General features: G+C 42.9%; 1 protein-coding gene across 7 annotated transcripts in view; it reads right to left on the reverse strand.

Moving 5' to 3' along the window:
- CFAP61 (cilia and flagella associated protein 61) overlaps positions 1-26,850 on the reverse strand; it is a 93,609-nt gene that overhangs the window by 46,038 nt on the left and 20,721 nt on the right. For 5 of the 7 annotated variants that reach the window (XR_010997813.1, XR_010997812.1, XM_068186284.1 and 2 more), the window contains 6 exons: positions 26,282-26,421; positions 23,041-23,167; positions 22,630-22,707; positions 21,295-21,501; positions 19,324-19,458; positions 6,814-6,941 (listed from right to left, as the gene is read on the reverse strand). Coding sequence is in view for 5 of the 7 variants with exons in the window: in XM_068186284.1 (XP_068042385.1) it covers positions 6,814-6,941; positions 19,324-19,458; positions 21,295-21,501; positions 22,630-22,707; positions 23,041-23,167; positions 26,282-26,421 (815 nt within the window). In the remaining 2 variants the exon portion in view is untranslated. The remainder of the gene's footprint in view (positions 1-6,813; positions 6,942-19,323; positions 19,459-21,294; positions 21,502-22,629; positions 22,708-23,040; positions 23,168-26,281; positions 26,422-26,850) is intronic. The other 2 variants (XM_068186283.1, XM_068186285.1) reach the window with 2 other exon arrangements.

The raw sequence follows: 26,850 nt of genomic DNA on the forward strand, positions 1-26,850 counted from the left end.
TGATAAAGTCTTTCATTAACAAATCTCTGAAATCAGAAAAATCTCTGTCCTGAAACAAAAAATGAACAATAAATTTTTTTGCAGCGAGGAAGGAGCCCAGAAACAGAGATGATGATAAGAGTCCCAACAGGCCATAACCTGTGGTCACAGCACAGGAGCTCAGCATGTCCAGGTGTCACTCCCACTGTACAAGGCAGATGGAGACAGTTCTCCTTTTCCCCACAAATGTAACAATTTATCTAAAGCAGGACTTTTTTTTTTTAAGGAAACATTTCAAGAACACTGCAGTCAGGATGTGACTTGGAGAAGACACTTCTCCAAAAAGAAAAGGTATTCTAACAGATTTCCCAGCTCCACACCAAACTCCAGCTGGAAGTGCCCAGCTTAACATAGGTTGTCCATATGAATAAATAGAAAGAAAACCCGCTCACTCAAGTTGTCCCTCTAGGATAAACGTGCTACTCAGTACTACAGCCTTGCTTGAGCCCCTCCCCAAGCAATGTCTTCCCATGTTGTCTCTACACTGAATTCCTTTGCCAGCCCCAGCATTTTCCTTTCCCTCTGCTGCCTCTGCCTCCCCAGACAGCCCTACTTAGCTGCAGCAGCAGCAGAAGGGTTTGTTGTTTGTATCAACACCTACCAAAAGCACCTCTTCTCAAGAACCTACTCTGAGGGCATCAATCACAGCCCCCAGAGCAGGATTCCAGATTCACTGCTGACCAACAGATGTCCTTTTCCAAGATATCCCTCTTCAATTACCAGTAAACAAATACTAGCCAGTTCTCCCTTGGATTGACCTTAGGAAAAAGTGTTAAGATTGTGACTGAATTTGCTCAGCAAAAGAAGGGATAACAGCATAGTGCTCACTGGGACACTTGTCAATGCAAGGGTCAAGAAGGGGCTTTCCACACAACCTGGCGCATGACAACTCTTCCTCTCTCAGCAAAATATTTCATCATGCCCCAGTTGCTTCCTCCTGGTATTAAAACAACAGGGTCCCTTCAAAAACTTCTATTTTCATGAAAGAGTGCTTTGGTTTTTTGGGTTTTTTTTTCAGAAACTTCCTGCCAGGTTTATTGGTAATTTTATCAGATGCTGTCATCCTAAGAAGAGCAACCACTAAGCCCAGGCCATGAAAGCCACCACTGTGACTATTTTTGACATCTTGGCAAGAATCCATTAGAGAGCTAAAGAACATTTCCTTTACATTTTGACTAATACCCTTCAAGGATGCTTGGGAATGCTTCTCTCTCCACCACTGATAGCTGGGTCTTTCACCAAACTTTGAACTTGATGGTTCACTACTTAGTAACAATTACATCAGCAAGTTATCAACATTATTCTCATACTCAATCCAAACATGGCTACTAGAAAGCAAATTAACTCTATCCCAGCCAAACCCAGGGCAACCTGTCTTAGAAGCTGTTCCTCTCCAGTTAAATTTGGATTCTCCTGCTAGGTCTACTCCTCTCACTCTTCCCCCTTCAAGTGGTTAGTCTTAGAGTTCCTTCTCTGTGGTTATTTTACTGTAGTTATATTGCTTGTTTCTCGTCCTCTGTGCTGATCCTTTTCCTAGACAATACAATTAAAAACACCAGCAGCTCTGACTCTGTTGCCTTCCAATTCCTTTACTAATTCCTAGTTTTTTAGTTGGCTTTACATCAGCCTATAATCTTGATTTCTCACTGAACATTACCAAACATGTCTTTTTCCAGTTTCTTCTTTTTAACTCCCATCCACCTTATAGCTCATTACTCTGAAACACCTCGACCCCCTCCTGTGGCTTCACTGCTTTTATCCCTTCCAGTCACCTCTCACTTCCCAGAAACTGGCTTTGCTTACAAAAACTAGAGCATCCACATAGGATTTACAGCATTTTCACAATCTAGGTTACTAAAACCAACATGGCAAAGTTCCTACTCTATGAATTATTCTGAAACAGGGCAGGGAAAACTGAAGAGCTCTTTTCCTTGCCCACTCAAAACACAAAACTAAATCAGACCCATCCATATCCTTCCACAGCTACAGCATTCACAAGGGCAGCCCTGCCATCCCAAATCTTAGCTTTGAGTCTGACCTAATCAAAACATTATCCAACCACTGCTGCAGCGAGAGTGCTTCCTTCCTAAAATTACGATTTCCATTCCATAAGTGTTCCAGCATTTAATTTTCTTTAAAAATGGAACTTTTTTTTCTAGATAGAAAATGAGAGATATCTGATAATAGCATTGGTAGTTACAGTCTCTCACTGTTTAATCACCTTGCAGATTCCAAACCACAGCTAAGAGACATCAATACCATTTCCCACAAACAAAGGTACCATAAATTGTGCAGTAAAACTAAAGCGTGGTAGAAACTTCATCGCTTTGCCCACTGCTGTGCGAGTGCTTCGGTAACACACAGTGCAGATTCCAGCTTGCTAACAGGACATTTTCAATATTATTGGCCAATTATTGTTTAAAACTAAGGTGGTGGGGTTTGTATGGCTGTATACTAGACTCCAGTTTTCCAAACTATTGCAGAGAAGATAAGTATTCTGACTTCATGATGTGGCCTGGTGCAAATCTGGCAATGCTGCCTTCAGAGTGGTCACCCTTGAAATGTTCCCAGATGCCACCAGGCAGACAGCCCTTAAACCTGGAAGGGTTGACATTTAACCACATGTTCTCCTCTTGCCAGCAGGAGAACACAAAACTCATCAAAATTGCACATTCTGAGGCACCCCCACAGTGCCAGGTCCTCACAACATAAGGCTGGCAGCCCAGGAAGGACAGGGACACAGTTGGCAGAGAAGTCAGCTGGGCCAAAACTCCTGATCCCAAACATGCATCTTTCAATTATTGACCTCCACATCCCAGCACCCTCACTCTGGCCCTCCGAGTACACACACGCGCAAACAGGAATCAAATCCACGCTAATCACTAGTGGGAAGGATCACGCTCTCTCCACTGCAGCAGCCTGCCCAGTCTGCTGTGCTTCCAAGCCAACCCTCAGGCAGCCTGGAGACTGCTCTGGAGAGCTCAGCCCTGCACCTTCTCCACAGCTCTGGGAACAAACTTCAAACCAATGAACAGAAGAGAAAGTGGTGACATCTCCTCCATAGCTTTAGCAGAGAGCTAGAGAACCTCGGTGCAGCGCCTGCACTTGGAATGCTGCTGTATTTGTTCTGAAGTGGATCAATCAGAGGTACCAGGTTACCAGGCTCAGAGCTGTGGATGTCCTGCTGAGTCACCAGGAGATGATGGATGCAGCCCAGCATTCTATAAAAACCCTTGTGACTCATTCCAACTTTCAGCAGGCTTTTTATAAGAAAACTACTATTTCCAAGATCAGCTTTACCACTCACCAAGAAGTTAGGAGTATTCAAATATAAATAGTAACAAGAAAAAAAAAATTTACAAATACGTACAAATTTCAAATGTGAAAGAACAGTTTGGACTCAGAGAAGTGTTTGCATACGTTCTAAGGGCAAGGATTTCAAGTTGAAATAATCTTATTTAAAACTGCAGACAGTCTCAAAAGCAAGACTGTAACTATAAAATAAGCCCATATTGATGCTAATTGAGTCTCATTTTCTGGCAGAGGTTGCTGGAAAGACTGACCCTGACCCACATCCTCTCCCCAGTTTAAGTCTTGTGTCAGTCACTGCTAGTGTTCATTGTGATGCCCACTGCGTGACAAGGCCAGCTCTGACCCATCTGATTTATCTCTGTCAAACTTGAGCTCTGCTCACCAGAAGTGATGGAAGGCAACAATGACTTAGGGATACGGCCCGGTGACACTGAGCACATGGCCTGGGCTCACCTTGCCTCTGAAGGGAAGGCGGAAGGAAGCACATGTGTGTCAGCTCATGTGGCAAAGACAGATAGGACAAAACAGGGGGCATCACTAACCCATTCATTGCATGTTAGCTCTGTGATCAGAAAGTAAGCACTAACTATTTAATTAGTCAACTAATTAGTGACAGACAACATGGAAGGCTTCAGATGTTCCCAGACAAATGCAAAGATAAAAAGCCTAATTAACGATCAAGCATTATCAAGCTAACTACAGCCAAACAGGCCAGATGTGCAGGGTATTTTGTGCCCCAGTGCTGCCAGATAACCAGCTCTGACAGGAACCCTGCTCAAACCTCACCACCTCAGAGCTGATCCTGGGTACCCTGAGCTCCTCCCAGCAGGAGACACCGTCTTGCAGTAAAAAACTCAGGCTTGCTGTGCTGGATTCCAATTCCACTTTGAGAAAAAAAATTCAGGCCTTTGACAAAAACATACTTAATTCCATCTGGTTCTTAAATGCAATAATTATTTTCACACACCCACAGGGAAAAGGAAATAGATTTCTTAACAATTTCACATTAAATATTGTGATTTTAGGTACCATTCATTTATGGCTATCTGATGTAGCATGTTATGTACATTCCAACGTCCTCAGAGAAGAAGTCATTGTTTACATCAGGGTTTGGATTAAGGAGTTTTTCAAGACCATGGATTAAAACCGGTTTTCCCTATAATCAAAGACAACAGTCATTTCCACAGCTATATACAAAGAGGTGGATAAAAGCCCATGGGTTCCCTGCACTGGAACCAGCGACGAGACACTGCTGGAAGCAAGCTCCATGATCCTTAAGCCAAACTTCCATCCCTGCTGCCTGGGTTTGCATTCTGCTCCAGGAACCAGGCACTGGGACTAAGTGGAAACACTGGAGTTTGTAATCCTATGTCCTTTTGGTCTAACCCTGTTGCCCTGCCCATCCCTTTTAAACTAGCAAAGGAATGAAGAAAAAAAAAAACCAAAACCAACCAACCAAGAACCCACCCACTGTCACACTTGCACCCCCAGAGCCCCTGTCACACTAACAGCTGGCCAGGCAATGGGTCTGTCCCCCTGCTACTGCAGCACTGCTGCCTCCACCGGTTACCTGGCCCTCTGGCAAAAAACCAAAAAATCCCTGTGCATCCTCAAGAAAAGCAGCTCTACAGCTGAAAACATACACCTGCACATGCTGCCCAAGCAGCATGGAAAAGTCTAAAGCTCCTTTGGAGTTCGGGTGTGTGAGTAGTGGTGCCATGGCTGCTCCGTGGCACTGTGGCCCGGGATGTGCTGCCCATGGCAGCGGGCAGCATCCTGCCATGGGGCAGCTCATTCTCAGGGTCGTTTCTCTGCTTAATGAAAAATGGATCTCTTCAGTCTCAAAGAAGTTGAAAACACTTGCAAGATCGAGTTCCAATAATTGCCACATCAGTAAGTGAATTACATTTATGTGTTTCCATGGCGACTGGCAATGTAAAATAATTAAGTATGAAGAATAATGATGAGAAAACGACTTCCTCTTTTTAAGGATTAGGGCTCACAAATTGATTCAGTCCAGCTATTTTTAGTGCATGTAACCTTTGCAGGGAATATTAGAAAATTATGAGTAAATTAAATTAAATTGTTTTAAAAGGCCTTCACACTGATCAGGAGGCTATTTGCTGCTGATGTGAAAATTAAAACCTAATCTTTTGCAAATTTATACCTCTATTAATATAAAATTTGCGACACTGCACTAAGTGCTGGCTCTGTGGTTCTGCAAGCAGCACCCCATGTCTGAGGCCAGGTGCCAAGACAAGGTCAAGGAGCATGTGTCCTGCAGCAACTCTGGTAGTTGGAGTTTGGTTCAAATTCAAGCCCTGGCTGCAAAGGCTCGGCTGAGGGAGATCCGAAGGCAGCACCTGCAAAGGCCTGCTCACTATAGACAGACTCAGCTGCCACACCTGGAGCACAAACACTTTGGCTTCCCCACAGTGCTTTATAACGAAATGACAGCAACAAACGGCACAGGATGAGCAACAAGAAATGGGTTAGAAGCTCTAAAGGACAGGTTTAACTGAATTTGGGGTGGAACTGAAAGCCTAAAAGGTGCTGAGAGCAAGAGGATGAAGGGAAACTATTCTGACATGGGATGCTTTACAGGAAGTCAAAAACTAAGAGAAGGGCAAGAAGCAGAAATCTTCTTCTACACTGCTCCAGCAGTACAACATCTATAAAGCACTTAAACTTATTCCTCTCCTGATGAATTGAAAATATCATTTGTGATGTTATCAATAGTTGCCGTAGAAATACAAACTCCTGGCTTAACTGAAAAAAGAAAAAAAGGCAGAATTTTCAATTCTCCGCCCCCCCCATAAAAGCACCAGACAACTCTCTCAGTTCTTGTTGGATCTTGTAAGAATCATGTTCAGGTTTTGAATTTTATATTCATTTCTGCAAGTCTTTCTAGTATGTGTGATTAAACTCTGCATCAAAGGATTATTGCCCAGTAAGCCCCTGGGGAGTACAACAGTGAGACATCAGAGAGAGCACCCTGTCCTCGTGTTGGGAAGACTGTTAAATAGCAGAATTCATCCACAGGTTTCCCTGCCTTAGACTTAGGGAAAGGGAGATTCAGACAGGTTTGGGATCCCACCAGGGACAGCCAGCTTTAAAGGCCAATACTGCTTGGGAGCACGTGCCAAGGGCCATTGACTCCACGTCCCCTCATAAGACTGAGGTTTAATAACAATGGCCAAAGCGACTTTAGGTGTTTTCAACACACATTTTCAGCATGTCTTCGCCTCAAGGATCCACATGCAACCGGGAGTTGCTTAGAATCCTGTGAGTCCCAAGGCATCCAGGATGCCAGCACCCATCTCTCCATCCATACATGCTCAGACATTTAACACCCAGTACATTGAGGCCAACTCAAGGAAGGCTTTAAAAGCAAGAAACAACCCCCCTCATACAAAAGGGAACACATCCTTTTCGGCGAAGGAAATAAAATTTAAAACTTACCAAAAAATCAGCGTTTCCAGAAAGGAGATTCCAACATCAGATGCACCAACCACCACAATTCTAGTGTTGATACACACTTTTGATTCCAGCACCAGCTTTCGATTTGTGTGGTTCAAAGAATATTTCAGCTGTTAAAAAATATGTAAGACATAGAAATGCATTAAAAAAATAGTCAAAGCCTGCTAGGAATGACTAAACTCTCAGTGATGCATTACCTTGCATTCACACAAAGCTTCTTATGGCTCACTGACATGACTAATACCATTTTTCTGTGCATGGCACCAGATAAGTGGTACTAAAATATGTGGAATATGTGCATGTTTAATAGGTCACAGAAAATTACAAGAGCTGAATGGTCTGGCTTCGCCTGAGCAAGATGCTCTATAATCCTTGCAGGAGAAGACAAAACACTGCCTCTGCTATCACTCACTGCATTTATCAAACACCTCAAGAACTTGTATTTACATACTGCTAAGGCCATTTTTATACCTCCTAGAGCAGTTTTTACTCTTGCTGGTTTATTTATGGAAATGGTTTTACTTGTAAATTAATTAGGAACTTACGTTTTGAGTGGTTGTGTGTTTAATTGAAAACTCCCTTTCCAAAATTATCCCTCTCTTTTCTTAACTACAGTACAGGAGCAGCTACCTGGAAAGCCAGGTTGCCACACAAGTAAAAGAGTAGCTCAATGCCACTGGGACTAATACTCCAATCACAAATCTTACTGCCACATTGGCAGTTATTAATTTCAGCTTTCACACCACTTCATGCACATTCTGGCTAGGGGAATAAACTCCATGCGGGTTTTTTTCCATGTGTCTAGGTCTCGCTACCTAACAGAGATTCTCAAAACAAATATGCAGCTAAGAGACAAGAGATATTATTGCATTTGACAGGTTGTTTTTTCTTTTCACCTTGACTATATTTAGCTTTCAAATTTCTGATGAAAGACAAGGAAATACTTTCCATCTCACGGTACAACACACTTTGCATTTTTCCTACTGCTCTGGGTTGCCTATATTCCCATTTCACAGAGTGGGTAACTGCAGGTTCATAAATGCACTGGGAAGACCAATACAAAAAAGGAGCCACTTTTGTTATTTGTCAGACACTTCTATAAATTCCTGCTGTGGCACTTAGGAAGGAAGAAATCTAAGGCTTCTAACAGGTTTTCCTCTACTATAAATAGGAGACAGCACTAGTAAAATTAAGTCCTCTAAATTCCTCCTATGGAAGTACAGTAGAAATATATTCTCTATATATCAGCTGACAGAGTAACTCACAAGATAAGGAATACTTGACAGACTAACTCACAAGATGAAGAATACTTTCTTTAAAAGCTGTGGTAATTATATGGGCCTTCTCAATAAATACATAGCACACTGAGATCCCCAAGAGATCTGTAATGCCATGTCTTTGCACTGATGGAGGTCCACAGCTGAGGTTTCAGCACAGCCCCACTGTACCGTGTAACTCACTAGAGTGCTGTCCTGTTCCCTTAAGGAAGCATTATGGATCAATTCCCTGCCCTATGGCATGACTGCACAGCAAGTCATTCAGAATGTGACAAAATTAAATGTCACCTTTGGTCAGGCAACATTATTTTTTACTGCCAGATAAATGTTCTTTGAGCTGCAGTTCACCACAGTGCAATGACGACATCCAGTGGTGAGCCAGATTCAATCTCAGGGACTGGACTGCCCTGGGAAAATTCCAGAAGATATCTCAAAAAGTATGCCAGCCCAGGGTAGCTGCTTAACGGTGGTCAACTGTGTGGCAGCCAGCACAGGCCCACAGTGAATAATGCCTGGGCAAGGGACAGGACCACCCTGCTACTCCAAACCAGGTTTACAAAGGACACAGGCAAGTCCCTACAGAGAACCTCCATAATCCCATTTAAAGCCAGTGCTCTTGAAATGGTTGAACACTTCTGACACAAGGATCTGCCAGCAAAATAGGTTTTAATCATAAATTAAGTAATACAGACTACCATCTGTAACAATTCCACATTTCAGAAGCTGAAAAAGCCCTTTATATTTCCCTGGAAGTATACATCTTTAGAAGAGATTTTAGGAAATGAGAAGAACCAGTGCCAAGTATTACAGACATTCCCCATGACTTGAAATCAAACTCAGACTGTGTTTCTTATAGCACACTAAATGGTTATGCCCCAGCTACAGGAGTTGCTGTTCTGCCAATGCTGACATGTGTGGTGCTCTCCCACAATCAGGCGTGGAGGACTCTGCGCCCTCACCTCAGAATTCACATTCCTGGGATTGGCAGACAGCAATTCTGACAGGCTGGGTTTTGCTGCACACACAGACTTGCAACTTCTTAGAAAAGCAAGAGTTTTCCTCCTTCTGGAGGAAAAATGACTAAGTGATATTTGTGCTGAAATGCAGCTCTTAATAAATTAATAAAATGGTAAAAATCATGAAAAGAAACTACTTGTAATGTACCTAATCAATGCAAATAGGCAGGAATGCCAGCAGCAAACAGCATAAACCCAACAGGCCTCAAGGCAATGCCAAGCTCAAACATCTCCTTCTACTGCTGTGGTGGTGGTTTATTTTAATGCACTGCTACAATGAAAGCAGGAATACAATTTCCCTGGTAAGAGCTGTCTAATTTACGAAACGGCTCCTGTATCAGTGACACAAAGGCAGCCTATGAGCAGAATATAACCTGTTTTGTTCCCCACACAATGGCCCCAGCACCAACAGCTGTCATGCTCCAGAAATCACCTTTCTACAGCTAAGTACACTAAACGGCCCCAGGGAGTGAGGAATTAGGTGGACTGGTCCCATAATACCACCTATTTTAGCAGAATGTCAGGACAAATGGCTACCTGTGTTCCCCAGAGGTGTAATCAAACATCATAATTGATAGGTCAATAGCAAACGAACGTGTTTGTTTTGTATCCAATCTATTAAATAAACCAGTAATCATTAACTAATGCAAGGTAAAAAGCATTAATTGCCATTGGTAGAAAAGGCATATGTAGAAAGGAGGATTTTCTTTGGTTATCAAATGATTATTTGGGGTATTGGCACCCCTACCCGCCATGCTGCTCCTGTCTGGGTGCAGAGGGACAGAGGAGCTGGCAGGGGTGGCCACGGGCAGTGGTGGCCCTTTGGCATCAGCCCATGGGGCTATTCCTGCACATAGACAGCCAGTGCCATCACTCTGAGCCTTCAAACTGGACCTCATTAAAACGCAGCTGCAGCCCCCAGACACTGACAACACACATCCTGCATGGAACCATGGCTTTCACTTACAATTTCACAACACAACACGGGCCAGAGCAGGATTAATCTATGCATCCAGAATTCACACATCCTTCTACCCCAAGCAACCAATGGAAAAAGAGTCATGAAATATTGATTAGGTTTCAGCAAACACATTATTTCCTTTGCACTTTCCAATCACATAGAGCTTCATGTCCAGCTTTCCTGTTTGCTTTGCACATGCCTTGGGAATGGATTCATGGTACATTTACCCATGACTTTACATTAGATGTTGATGGTACAAACTCACATCCAGAATATTTTGAGGCTCCTTTTAGTTTTTAAACATTGGAACTGGGAAAGCTGTAGGTTTTCTAGATGTATTTATAATAACTGTCCTACAACAGGTCAGGGTTTATAGCAAACATTAGCTTCATTCTAACAAACAAAACCATGGAAATTGAACACCCTAAAATATAAAACCAAAAATTTGGACCAAGTATTTCAGCCCTGACAGGAAGAAAACAGCACTGTGCTCTGAACTGGGCACTGTAAAGTCTAACCTAGTAACACTCAGTGGTGTGTCAGAGCTGCTGCAGTCCTCTCTGGGACTCCTCATGCAAAGGCTCCATAATGCTGCAGAATTTACAGCACCACAGAATCCTTTCATTTGGAAAAGACCTCTACGGCCATCAACTCTGACCATTAAACTTAGACTTGACTTTATTAGACCCTGAGGACTTGGGCTTTGCCCAGCTGAACACACTTAAGTGTTGGCTGCAGTTCAAGTACCTAGCAGTGGTCCACATTCAGAAGGGCTGCTCGGGGCACTGCATGGCAAACATGGGGTAGCTTTGTTTGTTATGTTCTTGGCATCTTCACTGATGCCTCACTACTACTTGGAGTAGCCCTCCCAGCCCTGGCTTGTGGGATTCTACATCTGCCTGCAATGCTTTTGTTTTACTTCAACAGTAGTTACTGAGAAATCCCAGTGATAGTTACTGCTCTAGAGGATCCGCGTGATCTGAACCGTTACTGCAAAAACCATCAGAAGTGGTGAAAGCAATTAAAAAACCTGTTAGCAGAGTAGTGCTGAGCTCAGCGACAGTGACAGGCAAACAAGAAGGTGAGCAAACAGAGCTATTTTAATTTCAAGCTCCATTTGAACCACAAGTTAAAAAAAGAAACATCAATGTTTACCAAGGCGATATGAACAAAACTGATTGGAAAATGCATGTTTTTTCAGCCTGCATTAGGAATTGTTTTCTAAATACTAGCTACATTCCAAAAAGCCTCATTAGAAATCTCTGCAAACATGTTTTCAAAAACTGTTTCCAAGTATTCACAGATTTATACAAACACCAGAAACAGAAGTAAAAGAAAACAGAAAAAGAAACAGTGATGAAGACTGCAGCCTTAATTGTTTCATCTTTGTCAAAGAACCCTTCTTTAGGAACTGTGGCTCGGACAGGTAACAGCTTGCCTTTACAGAATATTTTATTCCACAAGATCCCCAAAGCCTTTATGAATGAAGTCAGTATTATTACACCATTATTATGCCTATGTGGATAAATGCTGACCTTCAGCTTCTGGAAAAAGCCACCTCTATATTGATAACCAATCATATGCCAGTCCCTAGGGCTCCATATGAGACCAGGGATTTCCTGCTTAACTCCAACCAGCAGCAGAAGACAGCAGAGCACAGAAACATCTATTTAATTTCCTCACAGAACCACTGTTACCATGGTAAAAAGATGCTCTTTTTCCCTTTGAGCACTGACATTTGGATCCCCAGCCCAGAGAGGCTTGGCCAGTTCACACTCACCTAAGGACCTGACTATTGCTTGCTGATCTGCTTCAAAGGCCAAAGAAATGAACTCAGAATGGTGCCACTTTCAGAGAGCTCAGTTCTCCCCCGTTTTTCTGGGACGAAAGGGAAGGACAGGAAGGCATAGGAATTCAATCAAAGCATTCAAGCTGGCAAGGCGGTATAGCACATGGCTGGCTCTAGTCCTCTGACAGCAGTCATTGCTTCCCAGGTCACCTGTCTATGGCTTATTCCTCAAGGCAGGAGGAAAGAGAGTGGCAAATACACACGTGGGCTTTGGCCAAGGACTGACCCATAAGCTCCACATCCCTCTGAGAGAGAAGCATGCCTGGCAGTCCCTGGGGAAAGGAGCCCTATGGAGACTCCTGGCCTGAGCACAGGAGCAGCAGACAAGGGGCAGCTTGCACTGGTCTCTGGGCTCACTGAGCCAGCCTGCAGAGGCAGCTGCCCACACACACGCACACAGCCACAGCAGCAACAGAGTGGAGCCAGAGCAAGAGAAGGCACGGGCACTTCATGTACAGACTCAGGGCAACAGAGGCAGCAATTCAAATATACTGAACTCACTGGAAAATATAAGAGAGGTATAAAATTAAAGTTTGGAAAAAATAGAAAATCATAACATTTCCTACAGAAAATAATGAACATGAGGTAACAAATAATAGCCAAGGATACGAGGGGAGATTGATTTGTAGGGTCAGCAAATCATGTTTTGGTGAAAGCAGACATTCTTCTCCACTTTTTAACGGTAAACGTTACTTTTCTGTGGCAAAAATATCTGTTTCCTCCTTATAAACTGGAATTATCAATCTAACAAACAACTTTGGAAAAGCTTTAAGCCAAGTCTGACCTGTTTGTAAGCAGAAGTGCCTATTTCAGTTTACTGCAAACGTCTTTAACACCTGTACAGCACTGACACCACGCTTTCAAAACAAAGATAGGTCATCTTACTTTTAATTTCACACATGCACATAAGTGGTAAACATTCCTGTTAATGATGCCATCTGGTGCCTCCCATAACAGCGTGACACTCAGCCTTCCAAACAAAATGTAATGGCAGCATTGCACGAACCCCACTGACATTTACAGTGAGGAAATTTGTTATCAGCCTCACTTCAGAACGCCTGTTTGTGTGCCTACTGGTGCCATAAAACCATCACCTTCACCAGTCAAGGGGAAGAACAATAAATAATGCATTTTCATCCATACACATACTACAAAAGCATTAAAAATTAATTACTCAAGCACATGAACATCTTAAGCAACAGTTACTGCTTTAAAAATTAATACTACTTCCCTGGTTAAGTGAAAACTATCCACACCAAGCCTTTGTTTGTAATCCCAAGTGCTCACACACAAATTGTAACACAAAAGAACTCTGCCGTTTTAACTTTGATACATGAGCCTTGATATTTAAAATGCAGGGAATTCTCTTGCCCATCCTCCCTAAGCTCTCTGCTTTATTTGCTCTTTATCTTAGTAAAGGCCTAATGATGAAAAAAAACCCAAATCCTGAAAAACCTTCCATATTTTAGCCATATTCAGTACATTCCAGTGCTTCAACTGCACATAAATAGAACTGAAACTGCCAGAATAAACCTTTATTTGCTGCAGGTATTCTACCAAGCCAGCACATGCTTAGCTCCAAGGCAGAGGGTAAAATAGCAGTGACCCCTTCCCTTGAGTTATTCCAGGCACTGCTGTTCCAGAAGCACCTCCAGGAGCAGAGCTGGCTGTTCCTGTGGTCGTGCCTGCAGACCAGAACAGGGAATGGCCAGTGCCCAGGATGGGCATACACTTCAAAGCAGAGGTTCTGGTGCTTCACAGAACTTGTGCCTCTACCTTCTTGACATTTTTCTGTGGACATATAAGGTGACAAACCATGCAGTTTGCAGCTGCAGTCAGAAGCAAAGAGCTGTGTTTGCTCAGAACGGACTGTTCTGCGGCAGCCTCTCCCCCAGGTTTTAAAATTTGATTTTAAGTCCTTGTTTTTATAACCTTTGAATTACAACTGAGCTAAAATTTTCAGGCTGTACACTGTGGACTGGCTGGGACTGGACAGCAAAGTGTTGTTAACAGTCAAACTATCAGTTCTGAGTCTTTTCTGTTCCTCTGCCTGCACAGGTCAAGGTAAAGGCTTGTGCTCAGTCTGGGCACTAGGTTCAGACAGCTGGTAACAAACTGGTCTGAACACCAGAAAACAGAAGCCACAGAGAGTGAGTAATGAAAGTAGAGCCCCAGGAGTTTACTGGAGGGGACACCAGCATCTAGGGAGGAGTTTTCTGTACAAACACTCCTTTAGATCAGTTTCATTTTTGTTTTTTAAGAACGCTTCCCCTCAAGAGAAAAATTGTCAAGTTCAAAACCGTTTCAGATTTTTTTTTCTGGTTCTACCTGATAGTCAATTTCTCCTTTTCTTTTTACAAAACATGGTAAATATATAATCTTTTAGAATCTTGCAATTTTATAGTTGACATAAAAAGCTCAGAGAATAGAGAATCATCCAGGATGGCTCCTACATTCACAAGTCATTTGAGTATGTAATTGTGAACATACACTGCAATGAAACAAGTTCTAAGATAAATCTAAAAGCAAGGATGTATTTTCCTCTCATGTTCTTGTTTTAATTATTATTTTAAATTGGTCTCAGCCCATTTATTCATAGCCTTTACCATAACCATCATCATGGAATCAGACAAACACACAAAAATACCACCACACTTGCACTGGAAACTGTTGACTTTGCAGTGCCTTGGCCTCCATTTTCTATTTGAACATCACACTGAACTAACTAAATTTATACAACACTTCATGGGCTTCAGCAACTGTTCTGTCTTTTTATGAGCTAGAGCAGAAAAAACAATTCTAAACTGTGCAATAGAGCCTGACAGCTTGAATGCAGCCATAAAATAAAAACATAATAAGCCCAATACCATGAAAAATAATAAAAGGGCAAAAAAAGGGAAATAATTCAACAGATGTGTGCCATTTTTGTTCTTCATTGTGGATCAGTTATTCTTGTTAATTATATCACCTATTCTTCCCTTACATTGACAATTACATGAAGCAGATGGAGAACAGAATGCTCCCAGATGGTGAGAACGCAAACAAGTTTATAAATTGTTTATTTATGAAGAAATAATTAAGAATTATTTCATTACCTATAGTTTTCTACTCCACCAATAATGACATGCATCGTGAAGGCCAGCAGCACTTTATAAGATATTCAGGATTCTGTTGTAACCGACTGTTTTTCGTGTAACATGACTGCAGTGACTGACAGATGTGCAAACCAGAATAACAATCTAATCTGTTTTAACGCTGAGGGAATTAAGAGTTTGGATCTTTGGCTCTCCTGCCAGTTGGCACGTCAGCACTGGTTGCTGATCCAGAATACAAAAATTAGAGATTTCCTTTTGCTTTGGCACAGCTGTACAAAGTGTTTTCTCTAATGAGTAGGCAGGAGCTCTGTCAGGTCTGTGCCTTGAACCCCAGCATAGCAGACATGTGGCCAATGCAATTCTGAGCCAAGATGTGGCACCTCTGCCACACTTGCTGCTCAACAGGTATCCTAAAGTCTGGACACCTCAGGACCTGATGCAAATCAGCAACTGTGTCATTCCAGAGGGCTGCAGTGGGAGATTTAATGGGAGTCAAGCTTAACATCTCCTGCTTTGTGCATTCTCAGACTAGTCTTACCCAATGTATCTGAATCTCTTTGGCAGAGCAATGGGAGACAGTTTGGTAGAAACAGACACACAAAATCAGCAGCAACATGTATTTCCAACCTCAAACCATAAGAAGTTAAGGAAGAATTTACAGCCCTTCAGGAAATGGAGCCACTGCTTGTGGGGGGAGTGACAGGATTACTGAGGCAAAGATGAAGCAGCACAGAGCTGTGGTTTAAGAGAATAAGGGAAAAAACATGTGATGGCCTGAAAACCTATGGCAAAGCGTTCATGAAAAGGATGGCAAACAGGGGAGGAGCAGGGAGAGCTCCTAAGCTCTGTATTTCTCCGAAGTCAAAATCATTTTAGCAATAAGCCACAACACACACCAAAAGCCTACCTCAAACCAAAACCAAGACTGAACCAGGGGAAATGCCTCAAGCGCATGGAGAGAACAGGGCGAGTGAAGAACTGCAGGTAAATGGCCCCACAGGTAACAGCTGGCTGTGGAGTTATAGGGTAAGTTCTTGGAGTTTAGGGGTACCTTTCTCCAGCTGACATCTAGCTCTGCCAGAGAGCCCACGGGAGGAAAGATCTATGCTTCCTTTAAAACCACAAGACACAGCTCACACTCCCTACATGAGACAGGAGGGAGCAGGCCAGGAATCCATGGGAGAGCAACACATGGCACTTCCCCTTTGGTGGTTTTTTCAGACACCCCAGAAGAATAGAGAGGGTTGACAGAGGGACAAGAACAAGTTGCCACACATTGTGCTCATCTGTCTGTAACAACTGATCCAGACCCACAGGAAAAGCACCACTCCGGCACAGATGAGATCCATGTGGACTGGCAGTGCTGAGGAAGTAGTTGAGAGCAGAGCTTCTGTGGTTTAGATTGATGGTTCCTCTTCAGGCTTTGGAAGAAGGAAGCAGGAAAGCGCCCACGCCTGCCCTGGATCTGTATCTATGAGTGAATTCCCTTCATGCCCTAAGCAGGCTGGGGTATACTGGGGAAACAGCAAATGACGGAGCCCCAAAGCTCCCACCCACACTCGCTGAGATATGGAGCTGCTGACAGCTCACAGACACTCAACACACAAATCAGGAGCTGTGCCCCACATAGAACGGTTGAGCTGCTCAGCCCCAAGCTCTTACTGGGGAAAAAGGGGAGCAAGAGCTCGAGAAGGGCTGGAACAAGAGGAAGGCAGCTGAAAAAGCAACAGATGAGAGGCAGATGTTTATTTGTTGATTACTAGATATCAAGAGGCATCTTGGGGGTATCAAAGCAAAAATATCACCACAATTATCCCCATTACCAGCAATAGATACTCAAGCAACCAATTAGGGCAGGCAATCAATGACAATTTTTACATTTCTGAAATCAACTTGCATTTACAATCCTCATCCTGTAGTTCATGTGACAAATCCTGCCACTACTGCAGAGCACTCTAAAGCAGCAATATTACAGTGATAACCTGCCCTCCAGCTCAGGGGAAAAAAGTGGCCACGGATTCACCTCTAGAGGAGCTGCTTTCCAGTAGGAGAGGGCAAAGCCCCCTTGGTTTAAACCAGCTTGGTGAGCTGGGATAGAGACATGGGATAAAGAAATAATGCTTGGAATCCCTGCTTGCCCAGTCTAAACATCTTGCAAGAACCTGCCCTGATCTTGTTTGAAACCACCAAAACAAAGATGATAGGAGACATTTTCTCCTTACTCCTCTGCAGGGGCTGGTCTCAGATGCCTTCCCACTAATTCCTACTCCAGACTCTTTGTCTGCCTTTCACCCTTCTCCCTCTCTTCTCCACACTTTCTTCACAACCTTGTTCTCCCATGTCATTTTTCCCTCACTTCCCAGCCCATTAGCATCTTCCACAACCAAAATGCGTTTTACCTTGTCTCACTGTATTTCATAAGGTGACACTTCTCAGCCTTTCCATTCTGCAGAGCTAGCACATTTATCTCCTTGGTGAGACAGGCTGTTCTCTGCCTCACAGATTGCACCTTACTGTTTACAGTAGGTCTGAGAAGCCTTTTAATCACCACAAAAAGGCAGAAAGAGAATATTGTGCCTACAGAAACTCAGTTGTATTAGTTTATAAGACACACCTCAGTTTATTTATAACTTCACTACAGTATTTGGCAAGGTAGTGCAAGATCATTGATGGGGATCAATCTTCCTTTACGAGGCATCTGAGCAGAGAGAGGGCAAGTGCCTTGTGCCTGGCTGCAAACCAAGGTCTAAAAGCAGCACCACCCTCCTTATTTATGAGTACACTCAGTTTCCCATGGCAGGCTGCTCCTTATGTTACACAGCTTCCCAATGTAGGGTGGCCAAAGGTCACTTCATTCACTCAGCAGAAGAGTCAACTTAGCTTTACATGGTTTCAAGTTCTTGGTATTTCAGAGAAGTCAGAAACAGCAGCAGACTAGCTTTATCCTCAAGTTACGACCCAGCACTTAGCCCCAGATGTCCATTCTGATAGACCACAGTCTGTCAAAAATCTATAATTCATGCAGAGGCAGATGCATGGATACTTGGCTGGCCCTGAGTTGGGGTTTTTCCAGTACAACTTCTTAGCAAAAATTTCACACATTCTGTTGAATAGAAATTTGAATCTGAGATTTCAAACCATTATGCCACTACCTACAGAGAAGCTCAGAAAACCTCAGGAAGAACATGAGCAGACAAAAGATTTGCAAATTTTTCAAACGCAGGATGTCTGTCATTTTCCAGCTTCAACAAAAAAGCTAAGACGAGCTCCTTTTGGAAGAGAGCAATCACTTTAAACATTAAGAATAAGAAGCAGTTTAAAGAAAAGCATCAGAGTTCATTCTGCAGAGAAGAGAAAGCATGGGAAGTGCATATGAAGGGAAGGCTGTTGAACAAAGCCAAACCCAGACCAACAGCCTTAGCCATGTTCTGGATTTCACTTTGCCAGCTGCTGTCTAATTAAGAGTTTTAGGTGCCAAAACCTACTGACTAACTGAGAAAAGGACAGCTCTAAAAATATTATATGGAAGCCCATCTCAGCCAAGTGGAAGTTAGTAGACAGACAAAGTTCCCTAATTATGTTTCTCCACAAAATTATGACTACCTACTGAGAGAATCCATCACTAATTGTGTTTTTCCTAATATTTCAGCTTCACTAGTTACTCTTTTGAGTAATCACCTTCATGCCAAATTTTAGTTACTTAAAAAATGTAAGAGAATGAGGTGTAAGTTACTTTAAAAATGAAATTTTAAGAGACTTTTCATTTAGAACCTCCAGGTTGCACCAGTTCTTTGCAAGTAAAACCATTTGCTAGTTTAAACAACCTTTTCCTTTGCTGTTAAGTCTCTTGGTGTTTTAAGGGTATCTCGTGCATGGAAGAAACCTGACTTTGGGACTGAAAAATAAAACGTACTGAAGCAATCTCTACAGAAAGTCAACAGCATGACATTGTCTTTTTTCCACGTGCAGAGCGTGACACCTAAATAAAGCTAGCAGGAGAAAGGGCTCAGCAGCAGGCAGACCATTTAGAAGATGCTGGGAGGCCATGACAAAGCGCTGCCATCGTGTCGGCACGATGGGAAGTGGGAAGGGCTCTGCTCCAGCGGCTGCCGCATGTGCTGGGCTGCAGGCCCAGCCCGGCCGGGCGTGGCAGCAGAGCGGGATCGGCCAGCCAGCGTGGCTGCTGTAATTAAGGAGCAGCCCGTGAGCACTGGGAGGTTAATGCCAGCCCATCTGCCAGGCCCCACACGAGCTGGCATCGTGCCTCCTGCCTGCTGCCACTGCTGTTACCCACCTGATCCTTGGAGACTTGCTCCGACGGAGCGTTTACGCCAAGTCCTTGCAGAGGATAGACAATCTGTCGTCTCGGCCGCACGGGAGCCATGTAATGAAGGGCAGATGTCAGGGAATGAGCACAGGGATGCTGGAACTGAAATACACCAATCCATATTTCAGCAGAGAGGATGTCAGAGCAGTGCATCACAGATGTCTGCTGCACGGCTTCACAAACACACAATTCTTAGTTCTGTTGGCTAAATCTGAGACAAAAATCACCAAATAAACAAACATACTCAGAGCAGAGAAATGAATTGCAGATAATTCCTGACACTAATGAAGATAATTATGAGAGTAATTACATTACTATCTCTGTGGGAATGACAGATAAACAAGTGGTTTGGTTTATGGGATTTTTCAGCACAAGTATTTTCCCCAGGAGGATATTTTTCTCCACAGTGATCATGAATCAGCTTGATTTGACCTCATTAAGCTGTGTTATCTGCTCGCTGCTAACCTTTGCTCACCTGGCAAGGAACAGAGATGAATTTATATAGAAATTCTATACCAACTGAAATGTCTGGTTCACGCAAGTGATAAATGTTAATAAACTGTCAGAAATTTGAAATTAACAAAACCCTAATGCTCCTCTGAACAGCCTCTAGCATTAGAAATAGCTGCATCTGTCTATTACACCATGACTGCCTCTGGCATGACTGATAACATGAAAGGCAAGAAAATGAGAGAATTGCAGGAAATACAGAATTAACATTAATGCAAACTAAATTACACTCATACACAAATACTAAAAACTTGAGGTTACTATGAAGTAAGTAACTAAGAACTAAGTAAAATATCACACTTAGCACTTATTAGATAATAATATTAGATAAGCTTAAGTAACTTAGAGTAACTCTGTAGCCCAGTAGCCTGGAAACAGTCAAAACTGGAATCACTGGTAAGATTTAGCTTCTCTTCCATCCAGTCCCATTAAATGCATTTTTGTGAGTGCCTCTTCAGAATCTGAGAGCCTAATGCTACGCAGGAACATTGGTTCCTCACGGGAACACTTAGAACTCCACAAAAGTGCATGGGAAAACACATCCTGCAAATGTACCCAAAGTCCAACCTGTCAAAGAGTTCCCATGTGAAAGCCAGTGGTGGTTTCAAAAACACACAAGTCACCAAGGACAGAACCCAAGAACCCATCTCAGACACCATCTAAACACCAGGTGCCCAGTCCAGCCAGCCAGGCAGAAGCCCAAGCTGGTGGTCAGTCTCCAGGGGAAAATTCCATCTGTCTGAAGACAGCCAGGTACAACCAAGGTATAAACTGCCGTCGGGGTGCACCGTGTGTTTCCATCAGTGGTGCCAGGAGCCTGCGTCATTGCCTGGGACATACTGCAGCTTCAGAAGCTTGCAAATTTTACCTCGTGATCCCTTTTCTGACATGAGACTGATGACAAAACACATATGTGAGTGCTTCTGAATTACCTTCTTCTCAGAAATAGATTTTCTCCATTGGAAGTTCAGTTCTTACAGTTCTCCCATGACACTTTCAGGAACACAAGTACCCCCTTCAAAAGCCAATGAGGTGCCTGAGTCCCACTGACTTTTGGTGAAACACAGTTCAGAGTACCTGAATCCCTTTGGAAGGGTTTTTATAAGCCACCTGGATGTGTTCAGGATGATCCCCTTGCATTTACTCAGGCTACATTACCCTTGTGCTGGGCAGGGAGCCAAGGCCATTTCCACTCTCTGCTCCCCACCATACTTCCTGAAGACACCAATGGACACCATGGATCAGCCCTGCTATGCAAGAGCTGTGTCCACAGGTTCAGAATATGTCAGGCAGGAAGAAAAGAAGGTACAGATGCTGCAGATTGACAAGAAAATCCCTGTTTGCAGTCATTCGTGGAAGCAAAGAAAAAATAAAGTGAGAAAATATGGCAATATTTAATACAAAAAATACTAATCACACTCTCCTTACCTTGTCCTCCACATATTCTGGATAAATAGGGTAGTAAAGAGAAGATTTGTGACCCAAGCGAAGAATCTCCTTTAGAAAGTATTTTGTATAGTGATGAAATACAGGATTCAAGACAAAGTGGCAAAGATGTCCGTGTTCCTCTTGCTGGTGGTGATTAAAATGAATGAAGTCCTCAATATTGTAATGTGATCGAATATACTCAATATCCTGGAATATTAGGAATTTGTGAGTCAGCAGTGATCGGCAGCTACCCTGACAGGATTTTAGCAAATACCAACCAATGAGTCACTTTCTATCAATCAGGGAACTACATTTGAAAACTGAAATCAAGTGTCTTTGGAAGCTGTCCTCAATTGAAGGGCATTGACTGAACAGATTTTTCTTGAAAATCTTTTCATTGTATCAAAACCTCTCCTTGCAGCTTGCCCTTATTTACAAGAAATGCACACCCGACCCTTATCCCACAATGCCTGATACAAGTTAACAGACATCCAAGGTGGGAGAAAAAAAAACCCCAAATGTTTTTCTGCATTCAAGGCACAGAAGCCCAGGCTGTCCCCCTCGCCAAACTCCAGCTGAAAAAGGGAATTCCACAGAGCAGAGCTGTGTAAGAAATGCCCTCTGACAAGTCTTCCCTGTTGAAGTGATAAGCTGATATTTTTGCACATTTATGCACTCAATCTATCCTCTTAGCTCTTAATATAACCAAGAGAATTACTCTCAGAAACAGGAGTGACTGTTCTTTTGTAAAAACTAAGCATTAGAACTGAACAACCTAAAATCCACCTTTTCAGTCCTAGCAGAATGCCACTAAAGTAATACTTGGAGAATGTTTACTATTCAATAATAATGTGCAATGTCTTTTTTTACTCCATCAGGGAATAAGCTTTTGTTTTCAAGTACATGATTCACAATCACTTAGACTCTACTGCTGGGCAAAAAAGTTATGAAAGCAAATATAGAAGAAGAATTACTGCTTTTTGCAGGATTTGTGGCAAAGCTTCTTATTGACTTGGAAAGTAGAAGCAAAAGAGGTGATTAAACACCTATTTAGAAGCAGAATGGCTTTGTGCTAAAGCACAAAAAAAGTGCAGGAGGAAAACTTTCAGGACATAGCAGTAGCTTCTTGAAAGTAACAGGATCATTTTTTTCATCTGTGTGTCAATCATTATCTACGAGCAGAGAAATAATGCAGTGGGCATAAACTAGACAGATTCTACAAGCAGCATTTTTACAGATACTTTGTTAGGCACAAGTACAGTGCCAAGCATAAAACTCAGCCTCACTGAGAGCACCACACACCACAGAGCTCAGTGGAACACAAACTGAATTTACCATTTCATCCCTAGTGACAGAAACACCAACGATCTGATCCAAAACTTCTGCTACAAAAGCCTGTACTGGCATCCCATCCTGCAAAGTAAAGGCAACAGATGCACATTTCCAGCTTCAGTAGAATCTCTTTCTAATGGTAACTGGGTATTTCACCACAGAATCCCAGTTAAAACACTCTCCTCCCAGTGCAGTTCCCAGGCACCATCCCAGTTTAACCAGCCTGCTCCCCAACAGGGTCCTGTTTGAGCCAGGTGTGTGGCTGGACTCTGGACCACACAGATCTTTCCTCACTGACATTTCAGTTTGGGTACAGTTGCTGCAGGAGTGCTACAAGCTCAGCCACTGCTTCAGTCCTGGGTTAAGTGCCGATCTTAGGACAGAATTGAACACATATCAGCAACAAATACTCACTGGATCCCTGCGAGCCTCAGTGAATATCTTTGAGTCATTCCATATCCCTTCATTCAAGCTAAGAGTTTTAACAAGAACTTTGATACCCTGTAGGTCACTGGTTGCTGCTTTTCTTACATTAAATGACCTAAAAAAGAACAAAAAAAGAATTAAAGTTGACCCTGTGACAAAATAAGGACAACTGCCAAGCTTAAGACAACACACCCTTCACAAGTACCAACAACACCATTCAGAAATTGTAGCTGATTGCTAAATGACACTTGTTCCAAAGGCAGATATGAACTTATTGCATAGTAATAGAAAAGATCAGAGCATCTACCTGAGACAACTCCAGAATCTTGCTTTATCTGCTATTAAACACTCAGCCCAATCTATAATCCCCGGTATCACTTGTCTTCAAGTGAGTAAAAGTTAACAATAAAAGGAGGCAAAGAACCATAAAATGAATGTGGAATCTGTAGCTGAACATTGCAGCACATTGCGACACATGGGGAAAAGAGCTAAAATAAAACAGGGAAAGGCAAGAAAAAATGAAAAAATGACAGAAAAATATAACTGAGCCAGCTGTCATGGTACAAAGTAAAGCAGGAACATAAATTTCTCCGAGAACAAAATTATTAATTTTTGCATTAGGCCTTGGCGCCTCAAGCAGTAACACATGAGGATAAACTTACATGACTGCAATGCCTCTGCTAAGTACGGAGTGTCAGCTTGTAAGGACACAATAGTGACTTGGTACCAGAATGCCTGTGCCACACATGGAACACCTTACCTACAGACAGCTGTAACCTGGCACTTAGCTCATTTACAGACTGTTAGCAAACATCTCCCACTTAGTAGTTAGGAAGAAAAATCACTTCATACTTCAGAGTCTACAGCAGCTGAGAAGCTCTCCCACTATATGCCAAAGGCATCAACCCCTTCCTAGATACACACAGCTCGTGCAACCCACATTTGTGGAGTGCTGTTCAAGAAGCTGAACTACAGCTTCAGTTCCAAGAAATAAGTTATTTCACCCACAGATAAAAAGTTGTGATTAATGTAGTATAATATTTTTATTCCTGTTCTTCTGCCTTTCAATTTAAAAGTGGATGGGTTGTTCTTCAGCCAGTCACATTGAGAGGCATCTTGTGAAATTTGAGCTTAATGAATACCACTGGTACCTTTAAAAACCAAGATTCTGATATGCTATGAGAAATTTCACAGCTGAATTCACTGACCATTTTTGAGCGCTCAAAAGCACACATTTGGTTACTAAATTACAAACTAATCCTGACCTTCTAAGCAAGCATCAGCTGAGCTTCCACAGCTTCTCACACGTTTCCACTGTCGATTTCAAGACCCAACAGTGCTGAGGACTGTGGCTCACTCTGCAGCCCGAGTGTGCTGTCCTCCCATCGCTCCCAGCCCAGCCCAGCCCACCAGCTTTGCCCCACCCATGCCCCAGGGAAAGCAGCTGTGCCTACAGGGAACTGCAACTTGAGCATGACAAAAACAGAACATGTGAAAAGTTGAAACTGCCTTTTTTTTTTAAATAAGCAGATCCATCAGCTCCACTGGGATTATGGAACAGGAGGAAGGACTATCTAAGGTCTGTACTCGTTTCTCTCCCAGCAATGAATTAACTCATTCTAGATGCTCAAGTCCTTTGACTGCTCAGGGACAAGGACACTATTATTATCATGCTTTTTTGTGAAAATTGAGGGAAAGTACCCATTAAGAACCTCAGCCTATGCCTTGTCATCTGTTATTTTTTTTCTCCTACACTGTTAAGTAGCAGACCCACAGTTCCATTTGCTGCGCTCTTGCTTTTTGTGTACTTAACACTTTTTCTTATTCCTTTTTACTACCTGTACTAATCAAGAGCTCATTTTGTGCCTGTGCCTTTTCTGACTTTGCCCTTTCACATCTTCATATTCCCCTCTTCTTACCCTGTTTTTCTTTTAGTCCATTTTCTGTGACTTCCTTTTCACTCACATGCTTTTGAAAGCTGTAGGTGCAAGTACAATGTGTTGATCTTTCACTTTCATGGATTTTGGTTATTTCCAAGAGGGTATCTGTTGCACTCTGTGGGTTTTGTTCTGCAGAAACTTTCCAAAAGCTTACTCTGGTTTCTCCCAAAGCTTTTCTGCTCTTGAACCTCAGTGAACAGCTATTTTCCCTTTCTTTCCTGCAAAGCTGCAGGGGGATTTGGAAAATACTACTGATGACCCTATTTTGTTTTCATGAAAAGACTGGTGTCATTTGGAATATGCACAATGTAATCAGGATGGTAACTTTTTTTTTTTTTTTTAACAGCTTTGATAACAACTTGAACTTTGCCCAGAATTGCAAGAGGACATATGACTCCCAACACTACTGATGGATTACTGAGCAGCTGGGCTTGAGATTACCAGGAATTACTCCAGCAGCTCTCTCTCCAGCCAGCTGGATTTTTACTCAGGACCCAGAAGGAGAAGTTTCATCCCAGGGCAAAAAGCTTCTGCCTCAGTCCAAGAGTAGCTGGCCAGTTTGTGCATGAAGTATTTGTGTACCACCAGAGGTGATTAGGTATACAATTAAACCTAGAAGTACTTTGCTAAAACCACACAGTATTTACGTACATTAAGACCAAAATGAAAAAAAAAAGAAAAAAAAAAAAAACAACTATGTCACAATTTAAGCTTGGTGTTTGGGCTAGAATAGGCTTGATATACAAGCAAAGCTTTGGAAAACTCATTCCACTTAATAGAAGTCACAGCAAGACAGGTTTGGTGTCGCAGTACAATGATATCTCAGCCTACAGAAGTGTTCAGAGCATCACAGATACTGAAGGCGTGAAATAAATTATTCAACTCCAAAAATAAAAGAGAACTTATATAGAACAGATACTCAGCAGTGTTCCTGCTGTGATCTGTATGTCCCAGAAACACATGATTACGAGTTCTCTTAAGAAAGCTACATCATATTTCCAAGAATCAAACCTACACTAGGCTATCAGGTGCCAGTGTCACACAACCTGACCCACATCCCCAAGGCCAAACACAGCACCACGCTTCTCTGCTGGCCCACAACCAGGGAACTTGGAGCCACTGGTTTATACCAATGTCCATCTTCCCTACCTTAGTACTGTATACACAAATCCCAAATGAATCCTCTCACTGCGCTTGGGTTTTACTGAGAGGACACTCCCTACAAATGCTGGCAGGCGCATCCCACAGCAGCCCAGAGCACAGAAGGGCTGTCCCGAGGCATCACTCACGTAAGCAGTCCTGCTCGGTGGAACACATACAGCTCCCGACCCAGCCTGGAAGTGCAGGAAGGGACAGCCCGAACAAAGCTCCGGATCAGAGGGAACTCTGGGACATGATGTGGCACCAGGATGACACACAAGTCTCTGTCCTGAAAGACATTGGCAGGCAATAAAAGTGTTCTCTAAGCTTCACCCATAGCCCTCCGAGGGGACAGACAGCCCTCAGGTGTCTGAATGCAGGGTTTACACGGCACATCACCATGCAGGGAAAACCCTTGAATGCAGGGTTTACACTGCACACCACCAAGCATGGCTCTGCCTGGCCAGCACAAAGGAAGTGACAGCTCAGAAATGGCTTCACTTTAAGCAAACTATGGGAGGAACCTTCCTTACTACATCTGGGGATTCCATCGTGGCATTTTATTTCAAGACTGACATTGTTGGATGGATAAATTACATAAATTTGAAATGCTTTCTGGGTCGGCTCTCTCTAGGAACTTTCCTTGGTGGTAAGCAGTATTTTTGAGTGTGCTGGTTCTTAGGGCCAAGACAGTGTCTGTGGTACACAGGGCCTGTCT

This window comes from Anomalospiza imberbis, chromosome 3 (genome assembly GCF_031753505.1).
Source record: "Anomalospiza imberbis isolate Cuckoo-Finch-1a 21T00152 chromosome 3, ASM3175350v1, whole genome shotgun sequence".
NCBI classification, from domain to species: Eukaryota; Metazoa; Chordata; class Aves; order Passeriformes; family Viduidae; genus Anomalospiza; species Anomalospiza imberbis.